The sequence below is a fragment of the Onychomys torridus genome, chromosome 21 (genome assembly GCF_903995425.1).
Source record: "Onychomys torridus chromosome 21, mOncTor1.1, whole genome shotgun sequence".
NCBI lineage: Eukaryota > Metazoa > Chordata > Mammalia > Rodentia > Cricetidae > Onychomys > Onychomys torridus.
Genome location: NC_050463.1, coordinates 1,270,815 through 1,297,803, shown reverse-complemented (window position 1 = coordinate 1,297,803; position 26,989 = coordinate 1,270,815). Strand labels below are relative to the sequence as shown.

General features: G+C 62.0%; 2 protein-coding genes across 6 annotated transcripts; one reads left to right on the top strand and one right to left on the bottom strand.

Annotated features, from left to right (window-relative positions):
• Positions 1-1,822: 1,822 nt before the first annotated feature.
• LOC118571418 (CACN subunit beta associated regulatory protein) lies at positions 1,823-9,735 on the top strand. Of its 2 annotated transcripts, none has more exons than XM_036170418.1 (10): positions 1,823-2,100; positions 3,234-3,342; positions 3,425-3,564; positions 3,688-3,752; positions 4,129-4,273; positions 5,040-5,211; positions 5,349-5,477; positions 5,797-6,010; positions 7,166-7,346; positions 8,081-9,735. In XM_036170418.1, exons 2-10 carry the CDS (start codon positions 3,241-3,243, stop codon positions 9,042-9,044), a joined length of 2,112 nt encoding a protein of 703 aa, XP_036026311.1. In that variant the 5' UTR covers positions 1,823-2,100; positions 3,234-3,240; the 3' UTR covers positions 9,045-9,735. The 2 variants fall into 2 exon arrangements, with proteins under 2 accessions (XP_036026311.1, XP_036026310.1); XM_036170417.1 differs by having other exon boundaries at positions 8,033-9,735.
• Stk11 (serine/threonine kinase 11) lies at positions 9,594-26,337 on the bottom strand. 4 transcript variants are annotated; one of them, XM_036170419.1, is made up of 10 exons: positions 25,235-26,337; positions 15,292-15,375; positions 14,649-14,738; positions 14,085-14,217; positions 13,881-14,017; positions 13,487-13,614; positions 13,031-13,088; positions 12,125-12,321; positions 10,190-10,391; positions 9,594-10,045 (listed from the first exon to the last, which is right to left on the bottom strand). In XM_036170419.1, the coding sequence occupies exons 1-10, from the start codon at positions 25,522-25,524 to the stop codon at positions 9,799-9,801; spliced, it is 1,566 nt and encodes a 521-aa protein (XP_036026312.1). In that variant the 5' UTR covers positions 25,525-26,337; the 3' UTR covers positions 9,594-9,798. The 4 variants fall into 4 exon arrangements, with proteins under 4 accessions (XP_036026312.1, XP_036026314.1, XP_036026313.1 ...); XM_036170421.1 differs by having other exon boundaries at positions 9,984-10,045; positions 10,190-10,396; positions 25,235-26,336; XM_036170420.1 differs by lacking the exon at positions 9,594-10,045 and having other exon boundaries at positions 10,137-10,396; positions 25,235-26,336.
• Positions 26,338-26,989: the final 652 nt, after the last annotated feature.

Genomic DNA, 26,989 nt, shown 5'->3' with positions numbered 1-26,989 from the left:
CGGGCGGCCAGGGGGGGCTCCGCTGACGTCTGCTGTGTCCGCGCAGCCTCGCTCCTGGCCATGATGTCACCACCCGCCCCCGCACCTACGCAGGTTCCACCCCCGCTGAGCTTTTGGTCCCCAGACTCCCCACCTCCCCTGTAGGCTCACAGAAAATGCAAGCTGGTGGGCACGCAGTAGGGAAACCATTGGCTTGACTCAAAGGCAACTAGAGGGTCGTGGTCACTCTTGAACCCGCGTCTAGCGGATGCGAGTGTGATTCCTTTGGTGATTCTCCAAACCCTAGACTCTGGGCCTCAGATCTGCGCAATAGCCAGCAGTCACAGCCTCGATCAAGCGCCACGGGAGACATAGGGTTCCCAACCCCTATAACCTGGACACTTTCCCCGGGCAGTGGGCAGCTAGAAACTCCGCTCCTTTCCCCAGATGCTTCCTGCACGCATGTTCCAGCGCTTACACACACATCCCCATCCCAGGACCCCATATCTACCCAATGCTCCAGGAAGCGAGGGCGCAAACCTAGGATATGCATGCCCTGTCCACCAGACATGACCACTGTGTTTCACCAGTCTTTTTGAAAAGCAACCCCGGGATGCTGGAGAGAGGCTAGGCAGCAAGATACCGAGTACTGTTTTTCCAGAGGACTTGAGTTCCCTTCCCAGTGCACATGTGGGACAGCTGAAGCTGCCTGCGGCTGCAGCTTCAGATCTGATATCCATCCTTTCCTGGTGTGTGTGTGTGTGTGTGTGAATTTAGTTTTACAAAATTGTGGAGTGGTGACACACCTGAGCTTGAGGCCAGCCTGGTCTATCTACATAGTCACTTGCAGGCAAGCCTGGGGTACTGGGTGAATCTGTGTGTCAACCCCCTTCCCTGAGAACAAGGGAGACTGCTGTCCCAGAGATGAGTGTAAGGGGCCCAACTCCACGACGGACTCTGCTTGGCTGTGAGGCTTCACAAGGAGCAGCAGGTAGGGCCTGGGAGCCTGGACTCCCAGAACGGGACAGACCCCGTGTCGGAACCCAGCACCAGCAGCAAGAAAAGATGGTTGACGGCAAGGGAAAGGGTTTGTCTGGGATGGCTCATTCCACAACAGACCTCTCTGGATGCAAGGCAGATTTTTATGACATTCATTTCGTTAGTGGGCGAGCGGACAGCAAGTCTTTGGACACCAAAGGTCAGCTTGTAGGAGTAGGCATTCTTACTGTGTGGGACCCAGGGATGGAACTCGGGTCCTTGGCTCGGCTGCAGGCGCCCTTGCCGGCCGAGGTATGGCACCACACTTCTTTTGGTTGAGAAGGGTTCTCCTGCGTCTCAAGCAGTCCTACAATCCTGTGCAGTGAGGTTGGCCTTGAACCCTGATTCACTCGAGGTCATCTCCCAAATGCACGTGTGCACCATCGCAAACCGTTTGGGGTGCAAGTTCTGAGTAGGTGTGGGGCATCATTCGATATCTGGGGTGTAGCGTGAGCCCTTCAACGAACCTGCAGAAGAGCAGCCTAGGGGAAACAGATGCGTGACAGAAAAAACGCAGCCAGCCCTCATGGCTGCACAGACTGGAACTGAGCACCGGGTGACAGGTGAGAAACTGGATAGCCTAGGGTCCCCAAGACTCAGTGTCAGGCGATACCCAGTTAGGCGAGGGGCGCCGTGCGCCCCCGCACCGGGTTCCGGGACACTGCGGCACCAGGTGAGCCGCGCCGTGCGGCGGGGCGGGGGGCGGGGCGGCGCGGCGGCGGGAGGGGGCGCGGGGAGCTCAGGCTCCGCCCCCCGCCCCCGCCGGAAGGGAAGGGGAGGCGGTGGCCGGCGCGCGGCGAGCCAGACGCGGCGGCGAGAGCGGCGGGGGCGGCCGGGCTGCGGGACCGGGCGGCGACCGGGCGCACCGAGCCAGGGCCCGGAGCGGGCGCAGCGCCAGCGCGGCCACGTGGAGGCCCCTCCTCTGCCGCACGCCGCCTCCGCGCGCCGCGCTCCATCCATTCATAAGTTCTCCGCCGGCTCCGCGGCCACCGAGCTCCAGAGCCGACCGGGAGCGCCGCGCGCCCGTCCGCCCGCCGCCCGCCTGCCTCCTGCCGCCCATGGGCCGCACGCCCCGGCGCTGAGGTAGGCGCGGCGGGCCCCGGCGCCCGGGGACGGGCGGGGACGGGCGGGCGGGTGCGCGCGGCCGGGGGAGGGAGCCCGCGCAAGCCGGCCCTCGGCCTCAGTTTACCCTAGCGACAGGGCGAGGGCGGCGTCGCTGGGCCTCCTGGGTCCGCGTCCGCCTGGTATCGGGTTCCCCGCGCCCTCGCGCGCCCTGCCCCGGGGTGGGGGCGTCCCGGGGCCCCTCGCCGCCCCGCCGCCCTCCTGGCCGCCCCGCCGCCCTCCTGGCCGCCCCGCCGCCCTCCTGGCCGCCCCGCCGCCCTCCTGGCTCGGGTCTCCGGCCATCTTCCCGTCTCCATCCCCGTCCTCGCCAGGCCCCACCCCCTCCGGCCTAATTCACTCCGCGTCCTGCGCGGCCCTCGCCACCCGCCGGGGTCGACGCCTGCGGCCCCCCGAGCCCCGGGGACGCCTCCCTGCGGGCACACGCGCCGCGTCCGGCCTCAGCCGCCCCCAGCCCCGCCGCCGCGTCCCGAAGCGCCGGCGCGTCAGGTGCAGAGCCGAGCGGCCCCTCCCGAGTGCCGCCCCCCGCCACCCGGGACGCCCGAGCCTCAGTTTCCCCTCGCTGCGGGCGGGGCCCGGTGGGCGGCCATCTTGGCTGGGGCGCCCCCGCCCCCTCCCGCCCGCCCCCCTCTGCCTGGCAACCCGCCCCCGCGCGGCCCTGCGCGCCGTCGCCATGGGAACCGGGTTTCTCAGGCCGGGCGGGCGCAGACGCGCGTCTTTTGTCCTTCCCACGCCCACCAGTGTGGGGTGCTGGGGTGCGGCCCCTCCCCGCCCCCCCCTCCCCCTTCCCCTCCCCCCCCCGCCCCCCGCCGGGACCCCGGGTGCCCAGCCGGGGAGGTGGCCGGGATGTGGACACGCGCACTCCCCCTGCGCACGCGCGCCGCCACCTCCCGCCTGGGAAGAAAGCCCTGGCTGCGGGCGCCCCGGGGCGGGGCGGGGCGGGGCGGGGGCGGCGGGGCCCGGCCACACCTGCCCGTGAGTCACCCGGTGACGGCAGCCGACCGCGGCGGCGGCACGGGGCTGGCGCGGCCCGGCCGGCAGGGGCTCCGGCGGGAGGGGCGGGGCGGGCGCTGAGCTGGCTCTGTGCCCCGCTGTAGCCTCAGGATGCAGCCCACGGCCACCATGGCCACCGAGGCCACCGCCGCCGCCACCACCACCGCGGCCGCCCTGATGACCTCGTGGGACAACACCACCAGCCGCCCCACGGTGGGTGGGTGACTCCCGGAGGCCCGGGGTGGGGGGGGGGACGGGGCCCTGACGCCCCCCGTGCCCCTGCCCTCTCCCCCAGGCGGAGCCCGACCCCATCTTGGACAACTATGTGCTGCTGGTGGTGGTGATGTCGCTGTTCATCGGGGGCACGCTGGTGGTGCTGTCCGGCGTCCTTCTGCTCTGCAAACGCTGCTGGGAGGTGCACCAGCGCTTCAACAGGTGCACGCCCGGGGCCTCCCCACGGCGGGCGGGCGGGCGCCTGCAGGGCCGGCCTGGGGTGAGGAGGGGGGTCCCCGCCCCTGCTCTCCCCCCGCCCCTGCTCACCCCGCCCGCCCTCCCCAGGGCCATGGAGGAGGCAGAGAAGACCACCACTACCTACCTGGACAACGGCACCCACCCTATACAAGGTGAGGGGCCCGCGTGGCCCGCAGCACCCCGCTGCGCCTGACTGCCTCCCGCCGCGCCCCGCCCCTCGGCCCCCTGCCCGCCCCCTCGGGCCGCCTGACGGTCTGTCTGTCTGTCTCCCCCACCAGACTGGGCGCAGTTCGAGTCCGACTCATCTCTGTTTCCTTAACGCCCAGGCGTAGGTGCGCACAGGCGCGTGCTGAGAGCGAGTGAGTGTGTGAGCGGATGAGCGAGTGCCCGCCGCCCCGCCCCGCCCGCCCCGTCCTGCCCTCACTTGGCCCGCGCCCCCCTCCCGGCCCACCCCTGCCCAGCGACCTGCCTGGCAGCGAGACACGCGCGGCCCACCCGGGGCCCACCCTCTCTTGGCTCTCCTCACAGACCCCGACTGCAGGGGGGAAGACCCCGAGAGCCAGGACACGGAGACAGAGCGCTTCCTAGCCACCAGCTCCACCGGCCGCCGCGTGTCCTTCAATGAGGCTGCCCTGTTTGAACAGAGCCGAAAGGCTCAGGACAAGGGCCGCCGGTGAGGGAAGCCGGGTCGCTGCTTGGTGCTAAAGCTGGGGACCCCGGCTCAGGTGTCGTGGTATGGGCTGGCAGGGTGGATAGTAGAGTAAGTATCGTGCTAGAGTACAAGCTCTGGTTAGGTGTTGAGTACCAGCACGCTGCAGACCGAGGCAGGAGGGTTACCTGGGTTGTTTTTAAATGTCTGTGCTTCTCCATGTTGATGTATATGTGGGTGCAAGTGCCCACGGAGGCCAGAAGCAGGCGTCAGATCTCCCTGGAGCTAGAATTGCAGGTGGTTCTGAGTGGCCCACCACGGGCCCTGCAAACCCAGCCCAGGTCCAGCCCTGACCGGCCCGCACAGAAAGAACCATGGGTGCAATTTCAAGACCTGCCTTGAAAAAGGAAATGCCAAGCATGGCGGTGGGCGCCTGCAATGCCAGCAGGTGGCCAGCAGAGGCAGGAGACTGCTAAGTTCAAGGCCAACCCAGGCTAGAGAGAGACAGACAGAGAGCGCTCAGGAAATAAATTAAATAAATTAAAATAAAAACAACGGGGATATTGACTGTGACAGGAGGCAGAGGCAGGCAGATGCTTAGTGAGTTCAAGGCCAGCCTGGTCTGCATAGACCCTGTCTCAAGAGGTAAGCAGGCTGTGGTCCCAGCACTTGATAGATCAATGGAGACACAGGGTCAGAAGTTCAAAGTCATCCTTGAGCAGGGAGTAGATGGTAAAATAGATGTGCCAGGGACTGGCGAGAGCTGACTGTCGGGGGCCCCTCAACACAGGTACACCCTGACAGAGGGGGACTTCCATCACCTCAAGAATGCTCGTCTTACCCACCTCCACCTGCCGCCGCTCAAGATCGCTACTATCCATGAGTGTGATCCGGGTGAGGCCAGCTCAGTGGCCACACCCCACCCAGCTACCACCCCCAAAGACAGCTTGGCTATTTTCCAGGTAAGGGTCAACGTTTGCAGCCAGCCCTGGCCCTCGGCAGAGTGGTGGTGGGTACCGAGTGGGGTCCTGGCTGGCTGTGGTGGGGGGTGGGACCTCCCCCTCATCAGCTTGTCCTCCCCACCCCCTCTGTCTCGCAGCCCCCTGGGAAGGCCCTCACTGGCCGCTCAGTGGGTCCCAGCTCCGCCCTGCCAGGTGATCCCTACAACTCTGTGGACTTCTCGGAGATCAGCCCCTCCGCCTCCAGTGACTCTGGGGAGGGCACCTCGGTGAGAGCTCCCTCTGGTTTCCCACAGCATTCCGAGATCGAGGTGCCTTCTCTTTCAGAACCAGGACACGGTACCTGCAAGAGTCAGGCTGGTGGGAAGGGTGCTCAGCTCCACCCCAGCCCAGGGAAGGGAGCTGCTAGACAGGGTCCTTCCCCCAGGACGGACAGACAGACAGGGTCCAGGCGGGCAGAGCTAGCCTGAACGAGAAGGCTGTTAGGAGGGTGACCACAGGCTTGCTTAGTGGGCACCCAGGTGTTGGGTCAGGGCCTGAGGGGGACCCTGTGCCTGACCATCATCCCTGCCTCCCCACATTCCCCAGTTAGATGCAGGGGCCCGGGGTGCCAAGGCTGCCGGGCCTGGGCCTGAGGCAGCACCTGGGGAGATGGGCACAGGCTCCTCGGGACCGGGCACTGTACTGCAATTCTTCACACGGCTACGCCGCCATGCCAGCCTGGATGGGGCCAGCCCCTACTTCAAGGTCAAGAAATGGAAGCTGGAGCCGAGCCAGAGAGCGTCCAGTCTGGACACGAGAGGTAAGGCACCGCAGAGTGACCATGAGTGCCAGGGGCGTCTTGATGGAGGCCTGCAAATGGCCAGGATTCCCAGGGCCTGCATGCCTCTAGGAAGGCTCTAAGTTGCCAATGGCCTGTGTCCTAGGCAGAGTGTGCCCCGGCATGGTGCACGGCTTCAGCTCCAGCATATCCCTGGACCCTACCCAGTCCTTCTGCCTGTACATGCTTTGGCTTACCAGAACCAGTCACAGGGTAGAGCTCCCTTCTACTGTGCGTGAGGCCCTGGCTTCCATCTCCAGTGCCACATAAACCCAGTGTGGTGTGGCATGGGCTTGAGAGCAGATGCCAGAGGACAGGAATTCAAGCCAGCCTCAGCCTGTAGTAGGTTTGAGGCTAGCCTTGGCTATATGGCTACATGAGAGCCTGTCTCCAAAATAGAAAAGGAAAAAAAAGAAAGGCAGCATTGGGTCTGTGAATGCCTGTTTGTTGTGAGACATTGTTACTGTGTGGCCCAGGCGGCATCCCTTGAACTGCAGCAACCCTCCTGAGTTTGGGGATTACCCAGCTACTCCCCAGGCACTTTTGATAAGACCCTGGACAGTAACGGTTTGGGCTTTTGTGGCCACACTGTCCCCATCTCAACCTCTGCTGTAGGAAGTGACTTCCGTATGCAGATGAGCATGGACTGCACCAGTAAAGCCATTCCCAGGGAAGGCTGCAGCCTGCTGGCCCCAGGATCCAGGGCTGCTCCCTGCCGGAGGACACCCTGGCCTTGCCTGAGTGACAGTGGTTCCCAGGCACTGGCTTCCCTGTGGGGGAGGGCGTGGGAGGGTCTGGATGGCAGAGGCACCCCTGTGGGTGGAGGTTCTGAGATGGAGTCGTGATTCCTAGTGCTGATTAACCACAGGCTGCTGTGGTGGACCAGAACCTGTTTCCTGGGTGGCTCCCACCCCACCTGGAAGCCTGCCCGCTGCAGTTGTTTGGGGAAGATCCTGGCTACTGGCCAGCAGCTGGGGCAGGGGTGGTGCCCTTCTCATGGCTGTGCCTGTCCAGCCATGGCTGCTGCCTGCCCTGCTTTCCCAGAGGCCTTCCCGCTCATGCCAAATCTCTGACCTTGGCACGCATGCCCTCTGCCTCAGTTTCTTCAACTAATCGACTCCCCCCCCACACACACAGGTTCTCCTAAGCGGCACCACTTTCAGCGACAGCGGGCAGCCAGTGAGAGCATGGAGCAAGAGGGGGACGCCCCTCATGCCGACTTCATTCAGTACATTGCCAGCGCAGGCGACTCGGTGGCCTTCCCCCCCCCCCGCCCCTTTCTGGCCAGCCCCACCAGCCCGCCCCCCACTCTCGGCAGGTATTTTTCAGTAGATAGAGGTGCTAAGGGTGAGCCTGTGGGCCCCTGCCCTGCCCCGTCCCCCCTAGGTGGCCCGGGGACAGCCCTCCTGGCCCTGTGGACACGGACTCGAGTGACCTTGGCCACTTCATGGGGGCCACGTCTCCACGGCAGACCGGAGGAGGAGGGGAACGGGGAGAGGCTGGGTAAGGGTAGGTGGGCAGCTGGTGGCTCCAAGGTGGGACCCCCACCGGAGCAAGGTGGCAGGCTTGGGCCTAGCCTGGCCCTGCCGATTTGTGGCAGGCTCCGCGGCCTGAAAGGCTCCTCGGTTGGGCCAGCGACCCTCCTGCCTACCTGCACTCCCGATGTATGGCCTGACCCCTCACAGAAGCCTTGGTGACTGCTTCTGTCAGACGCAGCCTCCCTCCCCAACCCCAAAGCAAAACTCCCAAATGATGAAAACCAGTAGGATACAGGCTGAGGCTCCGCAGACTTGGGGGTGACCCTTGGTTTCCATGATGCACACCTGGCCCTGCCAGCCGGTGGGTGAAGTAACCGTCTAGGACGAGGGGCCGATTTGGAATTTAGTTCGGGTCCATTCCCTTAAGTCACCGTGTACATCAAGAGAATGTATCTGGGAGTGGCCCAGGCTCTGTGGGGTCCCCTCCGTGTCCATAGACCCTAATGCACAAGCGTTTGGCCGGCAGGGCAGGGCAAGGCCTGCAGGCTCTGACCACGTGGGCCTGGCCTTGCAGGCTAGAGGCGGCCGAGGCGGCGGGCGGAGGAGCAAGCCCCGAGACTCCTCCGGAGCACAGCATCAGTTTGGGGCCCGAGCATGCGCAGCAGCAGGACCCGCAGCAAGAGCAGGACGCCGAGCATGCCCAGTGCAGCTACCGTGACCTGTGGAGCCTCCGCGCGTCCCTCGAGCTCCATGCGGCCACTGCGTCGGACCACAGCAGCAGCGGCAATGACCGCGACTCGGTGCGCAGCGGCGACAGCTCGGGCTCGGGCTCCGGGGGCGGCGGCGCGGCTCCCGCCTTCCCACCGCCCGCCGAGTCCCCGCCCGCGCTGAGGCCCAAGGACGGCGAAGCCCGCCGCCTGCTGCAGATGGACAGCGGCTACGCGAGCATCGAGGGGCGCGGCGCGGGCGACGACGCCTCCGAACTCCCCGCGCAAGCCCGCAGCCCTCCGCGCAGCCCGCGGGCCTGGCCACGCAGGCCGCGCCGCGACTACAGCATCGACGAGAAGACGGACGCGCTTTTCCACGAGTTCCTGCGCCACGACCCGCACTTCGACGACGCGCCGCGCCACCGCGCACGTGCGCACCCTCACGCCCATGCGCGCAAACAGTGGCAACAGCGAGGCCGCCAGCACAGCGACCCCGGCGGCGCACGCGCGGCCACGCCCCCCGGGGCGGCCCGGCCCGCGCGTGCGCCCTTGCGCCGCGGCGACAGCGTCGACTGCCCTCCCGAAGGCCGCGCGCTGCCGAGCGCGGGCGACGACCCGTGCATCCCCGTCATCGAGGAGGAGCCTGGCGGCGGGAGCGGCGGGTGCCTGGGCCCCGGGCTGTGCGCCGAGCCCGCCGGGGCGCTGCTGGACAAGCTGGCAGCCAGCCTCGACGAGAGACTCTTCTGCCCGCACCTGGCCGAGCCCGCCGCGCCTCCCCCGGTGCTGATCGCCGCCGCCGCCCCCACGTCCCCTGACCACAGCCCGGCCTAAGCTCCGCGGACTCGACCCGCCTCGGCCGCTTCTCCGGCGGCCCGTGGGGCCGCTGCGGGACGGCCGGATAGCGGGGAGCCCCGGGGCTGCCGTGCGCGTGCAGCGTCCGTCCCGCCGGGCACTCAGCGGTCGCAGCGGCCTCCACGGGAGCGAGGCCCCAGGACCCTGGCTCAGCCGCAAGGAGGACCAGAGCCCGGACCCTTGGTCCCCGCCGGCCGACCGGAGCACCCCGAGGCCGGTGGGGCGGGTTGCTCTGAAGCGCATGCGCAGCCTCCCTCCAGGACCGGCCACATCTGCACTGGTTAGCACGTGCTGGCGGTGCCATTGCCTGCCATACGCATGCGTGAACCTACCGGAGGGGAAGGGCGCGGGGCACCAAGGGCAGAGGAGCTGGCCGCCCCAACCCCACCCGTTTACCTCACTGCGGTGTGTGCTGTCGCAGCACCCATCCCCTCCGAGCAATAACCGCTCTCCCGCTCAGCATGCGCACAGGCCCCGCTCCTCCCCGAGAGCCTTGGGCTTTGGACACACGGACAGAACAGCCCAGGCGACAGCTTCAAGTCTCCCAAGCTTTATTTATTGCCAAAATATAGGGCGGCCTCGCCGTGAGTGCCCGCCCGCCCGCTCCCTGCCCTGCGCCCTCCACGGGCACTTGTGTTGTCTGGTTGACCATAAATGTCTCTGCATATTCGCTTGCTCTGGGTTCTTCTGCAGGCCGCCCTGCACCCGCCTGCTCCAAACACCCTCGCAGCCGTTACTCAAATCCACCTGTTTTATTAAAAAAGGGACCAACCCAAAGACAGCGAGGCTCTTGGGGCGGCATGCGGGCGAGGCCGGCCAGTGGTCTCGACATAAAGTGCTTCTGGGGCGGCGGGTCCACCCTCAGCTCCAACCTCCGAGTGTCCAGATGGGCAGGCCCGAAAACCGCAGCCTTGCCGGGGCCCCTGCCCAGGGAGCCTGGTGACACACTGCAGGTAGAGGGGCCACTCAGCATCCAGCCCCTGCAGGGAGGTACACGCCACCCCGAGGGGTCAGACTCTTTCTCGGGCTATGGCCTCAGTCACCTGACCTCGCCCCAAGGAGCGGGGCCAGCAGACACCCACCGAGCACCAGGCAGGGATCCTGGACCCTGGACCCGCGCCCACCTGCAGGCCCCAGTCACTGCTGCTTGCAGGCTGAGAGCCGGCGGATCTTGTTGCTGGAGCACGCCTTGCGAGCAGCGTTGGCGGTGCCGGGCCGGCCTTCTGGCTTCACCTTGCTGCTGAGCTGGGGCTCTGTGCCATTCACACACACAGCTTTGGGCAGGCTGCGGCTCTGTCCATTCTGACCCACGTCCTCTTCTAGGACCTGTCCTGCGGGAAGATGGCAGGCATGGCTTCAGCTGAGGGACAAGCAACCCTAAGCCCCAGGCCCAGCCAGCCCCCACTGCACCAGAGGCGGGTCAGGCTAGGCTTTCTGACCTCCAGCGCTGTCCCTCAGGGGCTCCAAAGGCCTGTCTGGCCAGGCCCCGCCTTTCCAATGGTCTGCCCTGGCCCCCCGGCAGCATGCCCATGCTCACCTGCCTGTCTAGCCTGGGCAGCCCAAGCACCAGCTCACAGAGCTTTCCAAGTGAGCCAGGCTCTAGGCCCACAACAGGTCCATGGAGATGATGCACTCAGCTGGGGGCTACTAGCTGTGCTGAGCACGGGGAGAACGTCCAGCTGGGGGCTACAGGCCTAGCTTGCTCTGCTGGCCGTCCTTCACGGTGGGGATAGGTCACCTCTCCTGAAGCTCCTCAGCCTCCAGGTGTATAGCAATGGGAACCCCACGGAGGCCCCCACCTGTGCTCTTGGATCCAGAGTCCCTCTCCCCAAACCTCTGATTCGGCCCAAACTGGCAGCACCCACCCTGGCCCTCACTCCGGGCTGGCCTGAGGCGTGAGGTGGGCCCTGCAGCAGGAAAGCCCTCCCACCAGGCACCGGGTAGTACGAGGCCCCCTTGCTCGGCTGCTGAGAGCATAACCCTCACGCCAGGAGCAGAGGCAGTCCAGAGAGTACTGCCGTGTACTTGCAGCACTGTCTGTATAGCACCATCCCAGGAGACATGGGCCCCAAGGCCACCCAGACACAAGGCAGTGTCCCCAGACCCCTCCCTGTGGCCCCAGGGGTCCCCAAGATGAAGTCAGTGTCCTAAGTGCACAGCGCCCCCAGCGAGGAGCCCACACGGAGCCCTACAGGTGACAGCCCTCAGCTGAGGGCCCAGCCTGTGGAGAACATTCCCGCAAAGGCTCCAGTGACAGGGCCAAGGCCACACTGGACACCAGGGTCCAGCTGGCACCCAGCAGACACTGCTTCCAGAACCCTCAAATGCTACAGGGATACCAGCAGGCCCAGGGCCTCACCCTCCCATACACACAACTGTCTGAAGGGCCAGCAGCTGCCTCTCAGTAGGGCTGGCCTAAGGGGCACAAGGACAAGGGCCTGAGAGCCCTAGCCAGCGGTGGCCTTGGTGCTGAGGGCCTGGTTCAGGCCTTGGCCCTGGGTGTGACCCCTGGTGGGAAGCCTGCCAGGGTGGTGACAGGGAAGGGCAGTCGCGGCAAGCATCCACCTGCAGACACAGTGGACAGAGCTTTATGGAGGACATGGGCAGGGCAGCAGCCAGGGAGCTACACTAAGGCCTCAAGCCCCTCCTCGGCCTCCTCTCCAGGAAGGCCTGCGCCCTGGCTCTTCCACATGCATGTGGCGCATGCATCCTCGCTAAGCCCTGCCTCGGACGCCTCTCCGACACCTGGGGAAGAAGGCGGCACAGGGTCAGGCATGGCCAGGACTGAGGGCCGCTGGACCCCCCCCCTCGCATAGCTATCTGGGCACCTACCCACTGCCCTCCAGGGCCCCTCCTCCTGCCACACGCAGCCAGTGAGGCCGGAAGAAGCTGCAGACGGGGCCCAGGGAGCCCTTCAGCTAGCCCAGAATGGAATGCCAGCCGCCAGGATGGCTTTGGCAGCTTGGTGGCTCAGCTCAGACTAGAACCTTGGGGAAAGGACCAGCCCCAGAGAGCACAAAGGCGCCAGCTCTGGGGTTACCCAAGCCAAGCCAGCTCACCAGGCACCGTGAAGTCCTGGGTGTAGATGATGCCATCCTCAATGTCAAACAAGTCCTCGTCCTCGTCCTCATCGGCATGGCCATGCAAGTCCTCCAGGTAGGGCACCACTGTCATACTGCGCCAACGGTCTTTAGTGTCTGGGCTCGGGGGGATGGGCACTAGCGCCTCAGCCAGCGGGTGTTTCTTCCGGAACCAGCTGCAAAAGCCCAGGTGCAGTAGGGCCATCAGGTGCTGGGGGCTCACACAGGACGAGACCTTCCACAGCCTAAACACTCATGGCTGCCCTTGTGGAGGGCAGGGCCTCAGCACTTAGGCTACAGGCCTGAGGCCTCAGCAACGGGGTCCAGGGATCCTGCCATTCGCACATTAGCACCCACAGCTCCTTGGACCAGGGTGGACAACTGGGGCCCCGCACATATCTCAGGCAGAGACAAGCTGGAAGCCTCCCCCTGGGGAACGCCCTGTAGAGCCAGACTCAGCCCAGCATTGACAGAGGCCTGCTCGCGGCCCTCCACGCCACCTGCTTCCCGGCTGTCCCCATGTCCAGACGGCCAGGATCCACTGGGTCAAAGGCCAGCTGGGGTCCAGAGTGACACCTCCCTGGACTCTGGCAAGGCCTGCCATGCTCTCCCATCTACTCCAGCCACATCCTCCCACCACGGAGGAACTGCCACACAGCTGCCTGCACCCCTCCCCAGGACAGTAGAGGGAGGGAGGGGGTCTGCGACAAGGTGGTGCTGGAGGGTGTTCACCCCTGCCTGCACTGGGCACCCCAAGCTCACATAGCACCTCCTCATGCCAGCAGCGGACGTACACACACATCCTCACTCCTGTGACCACCCAGCACCTGCAGCCATGCTCTCACGTGTCCTCAGACCCCAGCAGGTGGGTAGTGGGGTGCTCACCTGTGCTGCCTGATCTGTCGGATGGAGAACCTCTTGGCTGGTTCATACTCCAGCATCCCTGTGTAACAGAAGGGTCAGTGCAGCAGGCACCCACCGCCACCTTCTCCCTGCCACAGCTCCGCCCACATCCATCCTTTCCAGGCCCCGTGAGACCACAGCAGGCAGCCTGGACCCCCTGGAGGGGGTCACCAAAGCTGACCAGTGCCAGAGCCCGGAACAGACAAGACACGCCTGCACTCTCTGCAGACACCAGGGAAACTGAGTCCCAGAGCTGTCGTGACAGCTGACAGGCTGTTCTACCAGTCAAGTCAGGCCACTGGCCGCGGCCGACTACCATCTCTGGCCACTCGGGCTGCAAGGGAGTCCAGCTGACTCTGAACCCCTCCAGACCAGGGGCTTTGCCCCTGAGTGTCCTGGCATGCAGGTGACCCGCATTATCACCAGGAAGATGCCCACCTCGGAGCAGGTCAGAAAGTGGTGGGCCACAGTCACACGGGATGGTGAAGTCCCCTCTCCCGATGTTCTCAAACAGCTTGTAGATATTGTCTCCCTCGAATGGGTACAGGCCCGTGGTGATGTTGTAGCTTCACATAAGAGGACAGTGTTAGTGCATGCCACACCTGAGACTAGAGGCCAGGTGCCCAACTCCCAGAGAGGATAAATGTTAACTGGTAGACGTGCAGCCACAGCACCCTACATGGAGCAAAGCCTGTGGGGTGGTGTGTGGAGGGAAACTACACCCAGAGACCTGGAATGTCCAACCTGCTGGCCACACCCTATGGATAAAGAGGCCCAAGAACACTGGAGAGAACCTGCAGTTCCCCATCTGCTCAGGGTACAGGACACTTACAGTGTGACCCCAGCTGACCAGATGTCCACTTTGAAACCTGAGAAGGTGTCAAGTCCGTTGGCGATCTCGGGTGGCTGGAAGGCCGGGGAGCCCTGGCTTGTCCGGCAGGTGTCGTCCACAGCGAAAGGGTGCAGGGCCTGCAGGGCAGTGAGAGTCAGGGGTGCTCAGGAGAAGTAGCCCAGGAGCCCTGCACACGGTGCCTACCTCGGCAACACCCAGGTCGGAGATCTTGAGCGTGCCGTTGGTGGTGAGCAGCAGGTTGCCCGGCTTGATGTCCTTGTGCACAATGCCCTGGCTGTGTAGGTACTCCAGGCCGTCAATCAGCTGGCGGAAGTACCTGAATGGGTGGGACCAGCTCAGCCCCACAGGGTCTCAGCCCTACACAAGCCTGCTACACAATTTGGGAAAGTCACGAGGCCTGGCCCACAAAGGGGACAGGCATTTAGGATTCAGGTAAACAGATCTGATAGTCAGAAGGCCTGAGCCCACTGGGAATTACATGGGGCAACTATTGTCACGGGTTCCTAGGCGCAGGGTGCCAAGCCTCCCCTTTGGCTCTCCCTCTTCCCCTTCCCTTGGTTCTGTGCCAACCAGGGGCCATGACTCTGCTGAGACTGGGGGACCACAGGGCCTAACAGGAGGGAGACCCCAAGCACATTGGCTGGCTTGAAAACTGGGGGCCCAGAAACATCTGGGTCTTCCTGACAATGGCTATCATGAGCCACAGGAAGTGTTGGCTGCTCCTCCTGCACCTAGCAGGGCACTCACCCATGGGCCTGGCACACGGGGAAGCGCTTCTCCGGCACACTGTCCAGCATCTCCTGCATGCCACACACGCAGTACTCCATCACCATATACGTAGGGCGCTAAGGAAAGCAGCACGTGCCAGGCCCCAGGAGCCCTAGCAGCAGCAGTCTGGAACGCCTGAGGCCCAAGGCCACTGAGGCAGTAAAGACATCTGCACCACGTTGGACCACATGGAATCAGCACAGGACACAGCAGGACCAGAATGGGCTAGTCTACTCGCCACAGCAGGGGAAGGGGTGCCTGGAGTCGGGGTGCAGCCAACTACCGGCATTTGGCTCTCTCTGTGCTCCCAGGACCGCCCAGATGCAGAGCAGGCTGTGCAGACTCTGCCCTGGGAAGGGCAGCAGGGAGACCACCAAAGGAAGGCATTGCCAGCACATGTGAGCTCCAGGTACCTGAGACCGACCGTGCCTAGCTCCAGCCAGAGGCCAGACCGGGCTGGCACAAGATGAGAGCTCCATGCGCTGCTCATCCTGTCTGCTAAGTTGCCAGGCACCACAGGACAACATGCAGAACTGAGCTGCAGTCAGAGGCTCTGGCTATAGAGGGCTTCCACTCCCTCCACACACAGGCCCACCACACCCCGCTCCACCCCACAGGATATATCTTCTGCTTCTCCTCATTGTACAGCACGTCCACCAGCTGAATCACATTCCGGTGCCGCAGCCGCCGCAGCAGCTGGATCTCCCTGTAACAGAGGACACTGCTCAGCGGACCATGCCTACTGTGAAGCTGCCCATCTGGGAACATACTGGACATGGGGAAGGTGGGGTCACACCTCCTGCTCTCCTGTGACACCTGGCTCCATCCCAGGACCACGAGGACACTGGGATTGCTTCATAAAAGCCAACATGTTAAGTGGTACAGGCACAGCACCTCGTGTGCCTGGAGCTGGGCTATGACAGGGCCACAGAGGCTTCTCCCAAGGGCTGTTCCACCTCATGAACCTGGATGTCCCCCAGCTGTGGCAGCAGCAGGGACAGCTACACAGTGCCCACAAGGAAGGCCCTGGCCCTCATGAGAGGCCCTGTCCAACAGGTGGATGAGGCAGCTAGCTGGCCACAGAGGCTCCCCTCTGCTCAGGCCTGCTGCCCAGACAGTGACACAGCACCCCACACCAGAAGCTCCACCACCAAGTGCACACACAGCACCCATCACAGCCGTATTCACAGAATGCTCCCAGCAACCAAAGGCACAGGCCAATCCACACATCGATACACAGGCAACATGGCCCACCACATCAAGTATCACACCAGTGTGAAGAGCAGCAAGGCTCTGACCCTTGTCAATCAGGCCCAGTGAGAGACCCAGTCACAAAAGGCACATAGTGTGGGCCTTCACGATAGGAAACATCCAGAACAAGTCAATCCAGAGACAGGAAGGTTTGCTGGGGCCCAGGGGTGTGGCTGGGGTGGACAGCTCATGGGGCTGTCTTCGGGTTCGGGAACGTTGTGGAACTAGACAGTGGGAGAACTACACTATGCACGTTCTCCATGAGGCTGGCTTACAGCATGCCTCCTCTGCAGTTTGGTTTGCAGCCTCACCAACAAGCTCAGCTGGGGAGAAGCCATCCTCCCCGGCCTGTCTTCACTGCCCGGGCCCCACCTCCTCCAGAACTCTCCTTGGGCACAGCTCACTGGGCATCCATCCTGCGCTCTCAGTGTCCTCCTGGCCTGGCCACAAGCTGCAGGGGAGGAGGTGCCCTGCTCTGAGTGCTTTTACCCTGGGGCCAATTCAACACGGACATGCAGGGCCTCGAGGGGCATGCTGGGACTGGTGGGGCACCACCACCATCCGTCCTCAACATGGTGGTTACAGGAGAGGCCTTGGAGCTCAGTCCTAGTTCATCCTCTGTCCCCAGGGGCCACAAACATGAAACCAGAAGTGACTACCATGAGCCACCCAAGGGTACCACAGGGGCACGGGCATTAGGAAACCACAGCACCCGGTTTGGGGGTTCTTGGGAAGCCACCTCAAAGATGCCAACCCCCAGACCCTACCAGCTCCCCACTTCCACCCTGAGTTCCAGGCAGTCACTGAGGTTTTAGAATCAAGACTTCCATCCCGATGTCCCCACATGTACACAGCAGGGACTGTCACAAGAGCAAGGCTTGAAGACCACTAGGAAGGTGGGAGTTGAGGCAGATGCCATGCCCAGCACACCAGTGGACACCACCATGACAGAGACCAATGCTCATTGTACAGATGCCAATCAGGGCAGAGGGGACACTTGAGCTCAATCAGATGACAGCTGTGCCCTACAGAGCCGGCCCACCTACTCACGGGCAGCCACCAGGACATAGTCTTCTGGGTGCTGTCTGTGCACAACATGGCCAGTCACAGAAGGAAGGGCCAAGCGGAGGCCCAAGCATGAGGCCATGGGCTCCCAGGATAGGACGGCCACTCCCAGCTCACTCTCAGGCTTAGGAGCCACCCTCTAACAGAGGCTAGGCTAGCAGCTCGCGCATGCACACATGCACCAGTCAAGGTTGGCAACATTCCACCTTTCCAGATATAACCATCAGCTGCCTTGCAGAGGGCCAGGGCCAGACCACCCTCTCTGCAGTTAGAATTTTACTCCCTAGGTACTACACAGGCCATGCTATTCTCTAGGGGAGCCTAGAGTCCTCCATATTCCCCATACCCAGAGCTTCCCCAGCGATGACAGCCATTGCTCCTATCATGGACAATGCTCCCAACACTTCTTGGTACTACACAGTGGCTCCCGGCCCACCTCAGGACATTACACATGCGCTGTGCACCCTCCTGGAACATCATCCCATTCCCAGCTAACAGAGCATACCTGTGAGGGCAGCGCCAAGCCACCTCTCCAGGCTTGAGTCTTGAGCACGATCCTACCTTAGGGAGGTCCACCCACTATGGGTTCTGCACCGCACAAGTGGAGGTTCCTTCTCAGGGACCAAGTAGCTTCACCAATGTCCCTGGACACAACTAACCGCCCTTGAGGGCCCCAGCACTGAGAACCTGACCTCCAAGGGTCCATCAACTCCCTGGGCTCAGTGTCATCTCTGGGGTGTGTGCCTGCAGGCCACTGGACCCCAGCACTCCTAGCCAGGGGCCTTCAGCTGCACATGGGCAGTGTGACTGCCGAGACCACAGAGAACCAGCCAGCCAGGCCGGTCATCACAGCTACTCAGGAGGCTAAGGCAGGGGAGGGCCAAGAGTCTAGGGCCAGGGGCTGGAGAGACGACTCAGTGGTTAGGACCTCCTGCACTGGACTCAGGTTCACGGCAGCTCACAACCCTCTGTAACTAGCTCCAGGGGATCGGATGGCCTCTTCTGATGTCCACAGGCTAATGCATGCATATGGTACACATACATACAGTCAGTCATGCACACATACACATAAAAGACACTTCAAATTAAAAACATAGGTTGGAGCCCACTAGGTTTACCGCTGTACCCTACAGGCCTGGGTACCAGGTGATTGTACCTAGGAAGAGGGAGGTCTTTTGCCCCACCCCTTGGCATTGCTATAAATAGACCTTTGGAATAAAGTTCTGGACTGGTGGCTAAGGATCCAGGCTCACCCGAGTCTATCCTGTGTTTTCTCTGTTTCCCTCCCTTTTTCTACGTCTCTTGTCCCTCAGTCCTCAAGAGTTCTTGGAGTGTGGGGGCTGGTCCCCCATAAAAATAAAAGCAGCATTTAAGGCTTCCCCAGCTACAGAAACATCACAGAGTGTGGAGGAGGATCCCTGCTTCCAGTCAATACTAGAAACTCACCCAAGGGTCTCAGTAGGTCATAGCTCTGCACTCATGGACCTTAGGAGAATGTGGATGAGGTCTCCAAGAACCCTGCCTACCCAACCACCTGAAGCCGTCGAGGGAGTCATGATCTGAGAGTACCCTCTGGACTTCAGCCCTCCTCACTCTGCCCACAGCAGGAAGCATGTATTGGCATCTCTGTAGGTGGAGTGTGTCTAGGAGACACAGTCCTGCCAGGCAGAGCAAGGCCTGGTGGGCACCTGCCTGGAGAGACCGTGGGCTAGCACCTGCAGCACTAGGAAACCAGTGTGCGTTAGCCCTGACATTCAGAGCAGAGGCAAGCAGAGAGCTTTTGGGTTGAGGCCAGCTGCCTACAAAGTGAATTCCAGGACAGCCAAAACTAGGCAGAGAGACCGTGTTTTAAAAATAAGTAAGTAGCTGGGCCAGGCGGCGGTGGGGCACGCCTTTAATCCCAGCACTCGGAGGCAGAGGCAGGTGGACCTCTGTGAGTTCGAGGCCAGCCTGGGCTACAGAGCTAGTCCAGGACAGGCTCCAAAGCTACAGAGAAACCCTGTCTCAAAAAACCTAAATAAATAAATAAGTAGCCGGGCCAGGCAGTGGTGGCACACACCTTTAATCCCAGCACTCAGGAGGCAGAGGCAGGGGGATCTCTGTGAGTTTGAGGACAGCCTGGTCTACACAAAGAAACCCTGTCTCGAGGGAGGGGAGGAAAAAGTTTCAGGAAGTCCCTGAAACTGACCAAATGCACTAAGCCTCCCCGTCACAGAGTGATCAATAATGCCACTGAGACCAGCAGCCTGCTGGAAGACACAAAAACCAGCCAGGCTGCTGAAGAAGTTAGAACCCAAGTCACTTGGAAAGGCCACTCTCCACCCGGTCACACTGCCTGCAGGCTGTGCAGTGTGCTCCAGGTTTTGTGAGCTGTCGGCCATGCTGGTGGGCTTTAGGGAGGCGGCCGTCTCTGAGTCACTTCTGCTCCTGTGAGTGACCCCTCACCACACTCCTGGAAGTGCCTATGAAGCCCTTCGGTCCACCATGCTGGCCTTTGGTGGATCTGCATTCTGGTCTGGGGTGGGGAGATGAGTGAAGGGACTCCAGCCAGCTTGAGCAGGGTGAGCAAGGCTCTGGCAGGCCTGCCCTTCTCCCCCATTCCTTCTTCCTTGCTAAACAGATCACATTCCCAAAGCCAGCCACCACGGTCTATTGTGCCTCCCTACAGGGAAGAACTATGCCTGCAAACCCCTCCTCTCCTGCATCCTGTCAGGTGCTGGGTGACAGCAAGGACACTAGGGGTACACAGACCACAGCACCCCGAAGACTGGGCATGGTGCACACACCTCTAATCCCTGCGCCTAGGAAGCTGAAACAGGTGGATCATGAGTCTGAGGCCAGCCTGGGCAACGTCCTCAGTGAAACACCGTTTCAAAAAAAACTAGAGACGGAACCCAGCAGTGCTGGCACACGCCTGTAATCCCAGCACTCGGGAGGCAGAGGCAGGCGGATCTCTGTGAGTTCGAGGCCAGCCTGGTCTACAGAGCTAGTCCAGGACAGGCTCCAAAGCTATAGAGAAACCCTGTCTCCAAAAACAAAAACAAAAACAACCCCCCCCCCAAAAAAAAACAACTAGAGCCGGGCTGGAGCGATGGCTCAGAGGTTAAGAGCACTGACTGCTCTTCCAGAGTCCTGAGTTCAATTCCCAGCAACCAGATGGTGGCTCACAACCATCTGTAATGAGATCTGGTGCCCTCTTCTGGCCTGTAGTCATACAGGCTATATACATGATAAATAAATAAATCTTTAAAAAAAAAACAAAAACAAAAAAACCTAGAGCTGGAGAGATGGCTCACCAGGTACGAGCTCTTCCTGGTGACCCAAGTTCAATTCCTGGCACCGACACAGTGGTCACAACCTAGGGGACCTGACGCCTTCTTGGTTTCCACAGGTACTGTACACATTAGGAGCACAGCACACAGGCAGAATGCTCATGTATATGAAGCTGTTGTTGTTTTTGCCCTCCCACCCCCAAGACAGGGTCTCTCTGTGTAGCTTTGGTGCCTGTCCTGGATCTCGCTCTGTAGCCCAGGCTGGCCTCGAACTCACTGAGACCCTCCTGCCTCTGCCTCCTGAGTGCTGGGGTTAAAGACGTGTGCCACCACTGCCTGGCACATAAAGCTTTGGTAAAGAAAAACTTACTGCTTGTATGAGGCTCAGTGGTCAAATGTCTAGACCTTGACCAAGAACCCAGTGCCCACTCCTACCCAGAGGAAAGTACTTGAGGGCAGGAGGCAGCCTGAGGGCCCAGGCAGGGCCCCGCGCCACCCACCCCGTCTTCAGTGTCTCTTGCAGGTAAGCACGGATGGCAGGAAAAGAGGAGCGGGCACAGCACTGCACACACCAGTCGCCTGAGGTAAAGCAGAGGCAGCTCCAGGTCAGCCTGGGCTACAGAGAGCCTCTGTTCAGAAACAGAGAATGACAACTAAGAGAAGCCGCTATGCAGTGGCGCTGGAGGAGACAGGAAGCCAGCTAAGCGCAGCGGAGCACAGGCAGGCAGGAAGTGCCTTCCGCTAGTTCCTCTGGGCAGCCCAGGCCAGGGCCAGGCAGGATGCACAGCCTGCCCTTTGGCCAAGTACCCAAGCTGCGACCACAAACTCCTGGAGCTGACAAATACAGGCCTCAGTCACGGGCAGTCCTGCTCCGCTTAGGGGGAACGCCAAGCCCACTCAGCCCTCAAGGTAGCAGAGCTTGGTGACAGGGCACGGGCCTTGCGCATGCCAGGCCCTGGCTCCACCCCAGCACTGAAGTTAAGGAGGGAACCACAGGAGATGCAGCCTCCTGAACACTGTGCTGTGACTCTGCCCTCTCGGCAGGTGCCGGAGCAGTCCCCGTGCAGCTCCCCCATAGTCCAGTGTGATGACTGCCCAGCACTGGCTCTCTGGACAACGCAGTTCCCTCTCTGGAAGCATCACTTCCCTGACAAGGAAAGTGGCCAACAGTGGACTGGGGAGATGAAATCTTGACAAGCGAGCACAGCACCTGAGTTCAATCCCCACACTCCCATAAAGACCTGACTGTGGTGGTGCACACTGTGAGCACACCAGCCTAGTCACCTTCCTCCAGGTCACAGTCTGAAGTAAGGTGGACTGCACCTGAGAGAGAAGGCCTGAGGCTGACCTCTAACATATGCACGAACTCACAAAGTGACCCATAGGGGGCCATGGAGGGCACACAGACAGCCTCTAAGCGCAGTCCCTCAGGCCGGCAGCAGGAGCAGCTTGTCAAGTGTGCTCTGAATGCTCTATGAGCTGAGGGTTGAAAGCGGACAATGTCCAGGGCACTACTTCTCACCTCGCTAGCATCCCAACTATGCGCAGCCCGCATGGCAGAGCCATCCAGTCACCATGAGGCAGCCTCCAGTTGTCCCTGGAGAGCCTCCAGCACCTCCCATGGCCCCAAGAACACTGACAGGTGCAGATCCGGACATGGTGGCGACACCCAACAGCTGAGCACACTGCCCACCCCCCATCCCTAATGGCCAGTGGCCATCCAGCACAGGCCGCTCTGCCCAAGCAGGTGCTCCCTGTCCCCAAGGAGACCTGGTGGTCAGGCACTTTGCAAAGGGCATGCAGCTCAGCTAAGCATGGGCCATACTGCCAGGACCCTGCTTTTGGCAGCAGAGCCTTCAGCCCTGAGCGCTTGCCTGAGGGCAAACTAACGTAGGCAACCAGGGCTGAGGAGAGTTGGGGACAAGAGCAGCAGGAGTCCCAAGCACCTTAGTGGATGGGAGGATAGAGGCAGGGGACCCCACAGCTATAGCTGGCCATCCACAACCTGCAGCTGGCAGACAGCAACCCCACAGTGTGTGTGCCTGGCACACATATGCAGAAGCAGGAAGAACCCTTGAGGCCCAGAGTTCAAGGTGAAGCATTATGTGAGACCCTACCTCAGGGAAGCAAAATAAATGCCTTGCATGGTGGTACACAGCTGTCATCCCACCACTCAAGAGGTACAAGGATATCCTTTACCACACAGCAAATTTGAGGCCAGCCTGGGCTACCTGAGACATCTCAAAACACTCAAAATGATTAAGAATGTTTTTGGCTCTAGCAGAGGACCTGAGTTCAATTCTCAGTACCACGTTAGTCAGCTCCAAGTCCAGCTCTGGGGACAATGCCCTCTTCTGGCCTCTGCAGGCACCCAAATATATAAGCATTCCCATTCCCACCCACCCATCCCACATACACACATTCGTAAAAGCAAACCTAAAACAAATACATCAACAACACAAATATAAAATATATGGGGCTGGAAAGACGGCTCAGCGGTTAAGAGTACTGACTGCTCTTCCAGAGGATCCGGGTTCAATTTCCAGCATCCATGTGTCAGCTCACAACAGTCTGTGACTCCAGTATCAGGGGACCTGAACCCTCACACAAACAAGATATATATGCAGGCAAACCACCAACGCACATGAAATACACACACACACACACACACACACACACACACACACACACACACGAGATAAAAACAGAGGAGAAGGGACACACACAAAGGCATTCTCCAGGTTGACCAGCCTCAGTGGAGGGCTCCCCCAGGTTCATGCCCTAGACTGTAGCATACAGACAACACCAGGCGGAAGAGTCACGTCTGTGCCACACAGGGGTGGGGACCGTGCTTCCTCAACCTGTCCCTGCTGGCAGGTCTCAGAAGTATGTCCATTCACAAGCAACAGGCAGCAAGGCCCGTGGGCTCAGGGGCCACACCCACATGAAGCCCCGCTGGCCAGAGCAAGACACCCAGAGCACACAGAGGAGCAGTAGGTTCTCACAGCCTTCCCAGGGAGGGAGGCGCCACACTGCCCCACGCCTTGGCGGGCATCCACGGTATCTATTGGAAGGAGAAAGCTTTGCAGGCAGACTGGGTCTGGAAGGTTCCGGACACTTCACCATGAGAGACAGCTTGAGTGGAGTTTATTAAGCTCCTGAAAACAAAGGGGCCTTTCTGCCTGGGCCAGCTGTCAGCCACACTGTCCCTTCCAGGCTGTGACTGTGTGTGGGTCACACAGGCAGGTGTCCATAACGTCAGGATTCCCCACACAAGCCACTCAGGCGACGGGGCCACACCAGCACTCCCTCAGACACCTGCCTTGAGTCATCCCATGTGAGGACCTCAGTTCAGGGCAGTCTGCCAGACAGTCTGCAACTCTGGCTCCGATTCTCCTGGCTTTTATCTTGTGTGTACACATGTGGCATGGTACACACATGGAAGCTGGGTCTGCTTTCACTGTGTGGTCCCAGGGCCTTCACCCACTGAGCTATCTTGCCAACCCAGGTTTTCCTTAGGAGAACAGGTCTTGCTCTGAATCCCTGGCTGGTCTAAAACCTGAAGCAATCCTCCTGCCTCAGTCTCTCTGGCACTGGCCCAGACCAACTCCCGCTCCTGAGGACAGCACCCTAGCCGTCTAGGAGCTGGTGGCCTCCAGTAGACTGTGTCCAACGGTCCTCTAAGCTTACACGTGACACTGTCACCCCCATGCCTCCCCACTAACTCAGGTGGGGCCACTTCAGGGCCTGCAGACCAATTTCTCTCACCTGAACCTGCCTGGCTCTGCAAGCCACACCCTGGCCGGGCAATACCAGGCACGGATGGCATAAAGTCTGAGGTAGCAGGTGAGGGCTTTGCAATCATGGACAGAGGACAGAGCTGTGGAGCCCAGTCACAGGCAGTCCGCACACAGGCTGCTGTGGGCACACAGGGAGCACTACTGGCCTCAAGCCAGGACCCAGGCCTGGGCAGCAGACACGGTGGGCTCCCAAGGGCCATCACCCTGAAGCCAAATGGGCTGAAGACCTGGGAGGGGCTGCTTCGTTCAGGGAGCCCAGCAGACACCACCCAGAGTAAGGTGAGCAGCCTATAGCACCTCCACCTTCAGAAGACAGTGATTTGGATCAGGTTTTCCCTGGCTCAGGTCTCTGGCCTCTAGTGGCTCCCACTCGGAGGAACCCCCAGGTCCCGACTGAACCAGGGCCACTCCTACACAAGAAGCCAAGTAGGTCCGAGGCTAGCCCAGGACACCAGCCTGCCCAGGACACCAGCCTGCCCTGCTCCACCAGCTGAGTGCACACACCTGCTCCCTGGGACTTGCCCACCTCCCTGTGAGTACCACGCAAGGGCAGTGCCCAGCTGGCAAAAACAAGGAGCTCCCAGTCTTGCCTGGGACAGGACCCCAGGCAAGGTCACCAGCCAGGCAGAGAATCCCCGCCAGTGCTGGCCCCACAGATAAGGCCCCTTCTTGGAAGCCAGTAAGTGAAGTTTCCCAAGTTCTGCCAAGCCGAGCAGGCGATAAAGAGTCCCCACGGCCCAGCTCGCCAACCACGCAGGACACTGCAGGGACCCGCGCCAGCACTGGCTAGCTACCTCCTGCTCCTGCCTCCCCTCACCCCTCAGCCTGTGTTCACCATTATTTTTGGCCCCACCGGTTCCCTGACTCCGTAAACAAACTAGCCTGGCAACGCCTGCCAAGGAAGCCAGGCCCGGCCCGGCCCAAGACCCGGCTGAAAGAGTCGGCCACACGACTCCCCCAGGGCAGTCCTGAGGGTTCCCCCAGCACACTGTCCGCACGCGGGGACGCTCGGGGATAGACGGGGTAGATGGATAGTGGGGCAGAGGAGAGGAAGAGAATGAGAAGGGGAAGAAGGTTGGAGGGGAGGAAGAGAAGAGCCAGGAAGCAGAGGAAGCAGGAAGGGCCGCCCAAAGGCTCAAGACAGCGCCCGCGCCGGCCCCAGGCCCTTGGCACCTACTTCTTGACGTTGGCCTCGCCATTGGGGATCCTGCGCAGCTTCTTCTTCTTGAGGATCTTGACGGCCCTGCGGCACAGGGTCTCGGAGTCCAGCACCTCCTTCACCTTGCCGTACGAGCCCTCCCCGAGCAGGTCCCCCATCAGGTACTTGCCGATGAGCTTGGCGCGCTTGCGGCGCGGCTGGTAGATCACCTCGGTGGAGTCGATGCGGTGGATGAAGGTGTCCATGCCCACCGACATCAGCTCGCCCTCGGGGAACAGTCCCAGCGGCTGGGGGTCCGCCACGTCCATCCTGGCCCAGTCTTTGTCCTCGTCCCCTCCGGGGAAGCCAATTCTTGGCGAGTTCGAATCCCACCCCCCACCCGCCGCTTCTTCCAAACGTTCAAGAAAGAAAAAGGGAAAAGAACAGCACACCGGCCTCCCCACCCCCCCGGTCCCCTCGGCCGGGTCCACGTCCCCTTCGTGGGCGCCAATTCTCCACTTTTGATCCCCCCTCTCTTCTAGACACTCGAGGGGAAAAAATAAGAGAATGAAAAAAGCAACGAGGCCCCCCAACCCTCGCGTCCCCCGAATTCGGGCCCCCGGGGACGCTGCTTCCGACGGAGGCGACGGTCCGCCGTCGCGGCGCGCGGGCCGCTAGGTCATGGTCGCCACTCGGGCCCCGAGCCCGGGCGCCCAAGGCGGCAGCGCCGGGGCCGGTCCGCGCCGTCCATGTCCGGCCCGCGCCGGCGCCCCGCGCGGCCCCTTAGTTCCGCGACTGCCCGGGGCGCGACCTCCGCCCGGACGCTGGGTACCGGCACACCCGCAGGCCGCAGGAGTCGGGGCAGGGGATCTTCCGGAGACCGGTGGGGGAAAACACCCCGGGCGGCGCGTCCCCCTCGCCGCCAAGCCGCCGCGCGACAGGCAGGAGGCCGGAGCGGCGAGGGGGGAATCGAACTCCAGGCAGAAAGATGCTGTCCGCGAGGGAAGACTCAAGCCGGCACCACCCTCCGCGCGCCTCACTCGCGGACGCCGCCAGCCGCCTCCCCTTTCCTAGACCGACACGCCGCCGCCATCTTGTTTACCGCCCTGCGCCGCGCCGTCGTCGCACGCCTCAACGGCGGGCACGCCCCCCTCGCGGAGCTGACGTGCGCGGCAGTTGGCTGTAGCCTTAGGCCCCGCCCCTAAAGCGCGCCTCAACCCCCAACGCTGATTGGCCTATTTGGATCCGGGTGGCCGCTCGAGCTGGCATTGGACAGCTCGGGTTCCAACTCAGAAGGCGGGATCTACGTTCTCATTGGTTGGCTCAGACGCCCGTCAATGAGAATTGGAGTATGCAAGCTCCTGTTACGGAGCGACGTGAACGGCGGTGGGCTGTGGCCTTAGGCCCCGCCCCTCAGCGGGGCTCCAGAGCTGGAATTGGTCAGCGCTGGCGTGTGTGGGCGGGATCTTATCTCTCAATGGTCGTTGTAGACGCCCGTCAGCAAACGGGACTGGCTAGGGGTACGGTGGGGCTTGCGGTGGTGACCTCGGAGTTTCGGGACTCGGGTTAGAGTTCACGCGCGTCAACGTCCTCCGGGGAACGGCCGCGACAGGGAGGGTGGAGAGAGAGACCCGCCGGGGCTTGTTCCCGACGGCCCTTGGGAACGGGTTCAGAGGTCAGAGGGCTCAAGCTTAGCAGGTGGGCCTGGAGCCGTCCTGGAGACGCAGCGGGAGCCGGCCTCCGGGAATGACGACCCGAGTTCGATCCCCGGAAACTCGCAGGTGCGGGGGAGAC

What these genes read in the sequence shown, in the direction of transcription:
- LOC118571418 (XM_036170417.1), top strand. Translation starts at nt 3,241, where the DNA reads ATGCAGCCCACGGCCACCATGGCCACCGAGGCCACCGCCGCCGCCACC. An exon ending in ACTCTGGGGAGGGCACCTCG is followed by an intron (nt 5,478 to 5,796) that starts GTGAGAGCTCCC and finishes CACATTCCCCAG; the next exon opens with TTAGATGCAGGGGCCCGGGG. An exon ending in GTCCAGTCTGGACACGAGAG is followed by an intron (nt 6,011 to 7,165) that starts GTAAGGCACCGC and finishes CCACACACACAG; the next exon opens with GTTCTCCTAAGCGGCACCAC.
- Stk11 (XM_036170419.1), bottom strand. Translation starts at nt 25,524, where the DNA reads ATGGACGTGGCGGACCCCCAGCCGCTGGGACTGTTCCCCGAGGGCGAG. An exon ending in AATGAGGAGAAGCAGAAGAT is followed by an intron (nt 14,739 to 15,291) that starts ATATCCTGTGGG and finishes TTAGCGCCCTAC; the next exon opens with GTATATGGTGATGGAGTACT. An exon ending in CCGACCTGGGTGTTGCCGAG is followed by an intron (nt 14,018 to 14,084) that starts GTAGGCACCGTG and finishes ACTGCCCTGCAG; the next exon opens with GCCCTGCACCCTTTCGCTGT.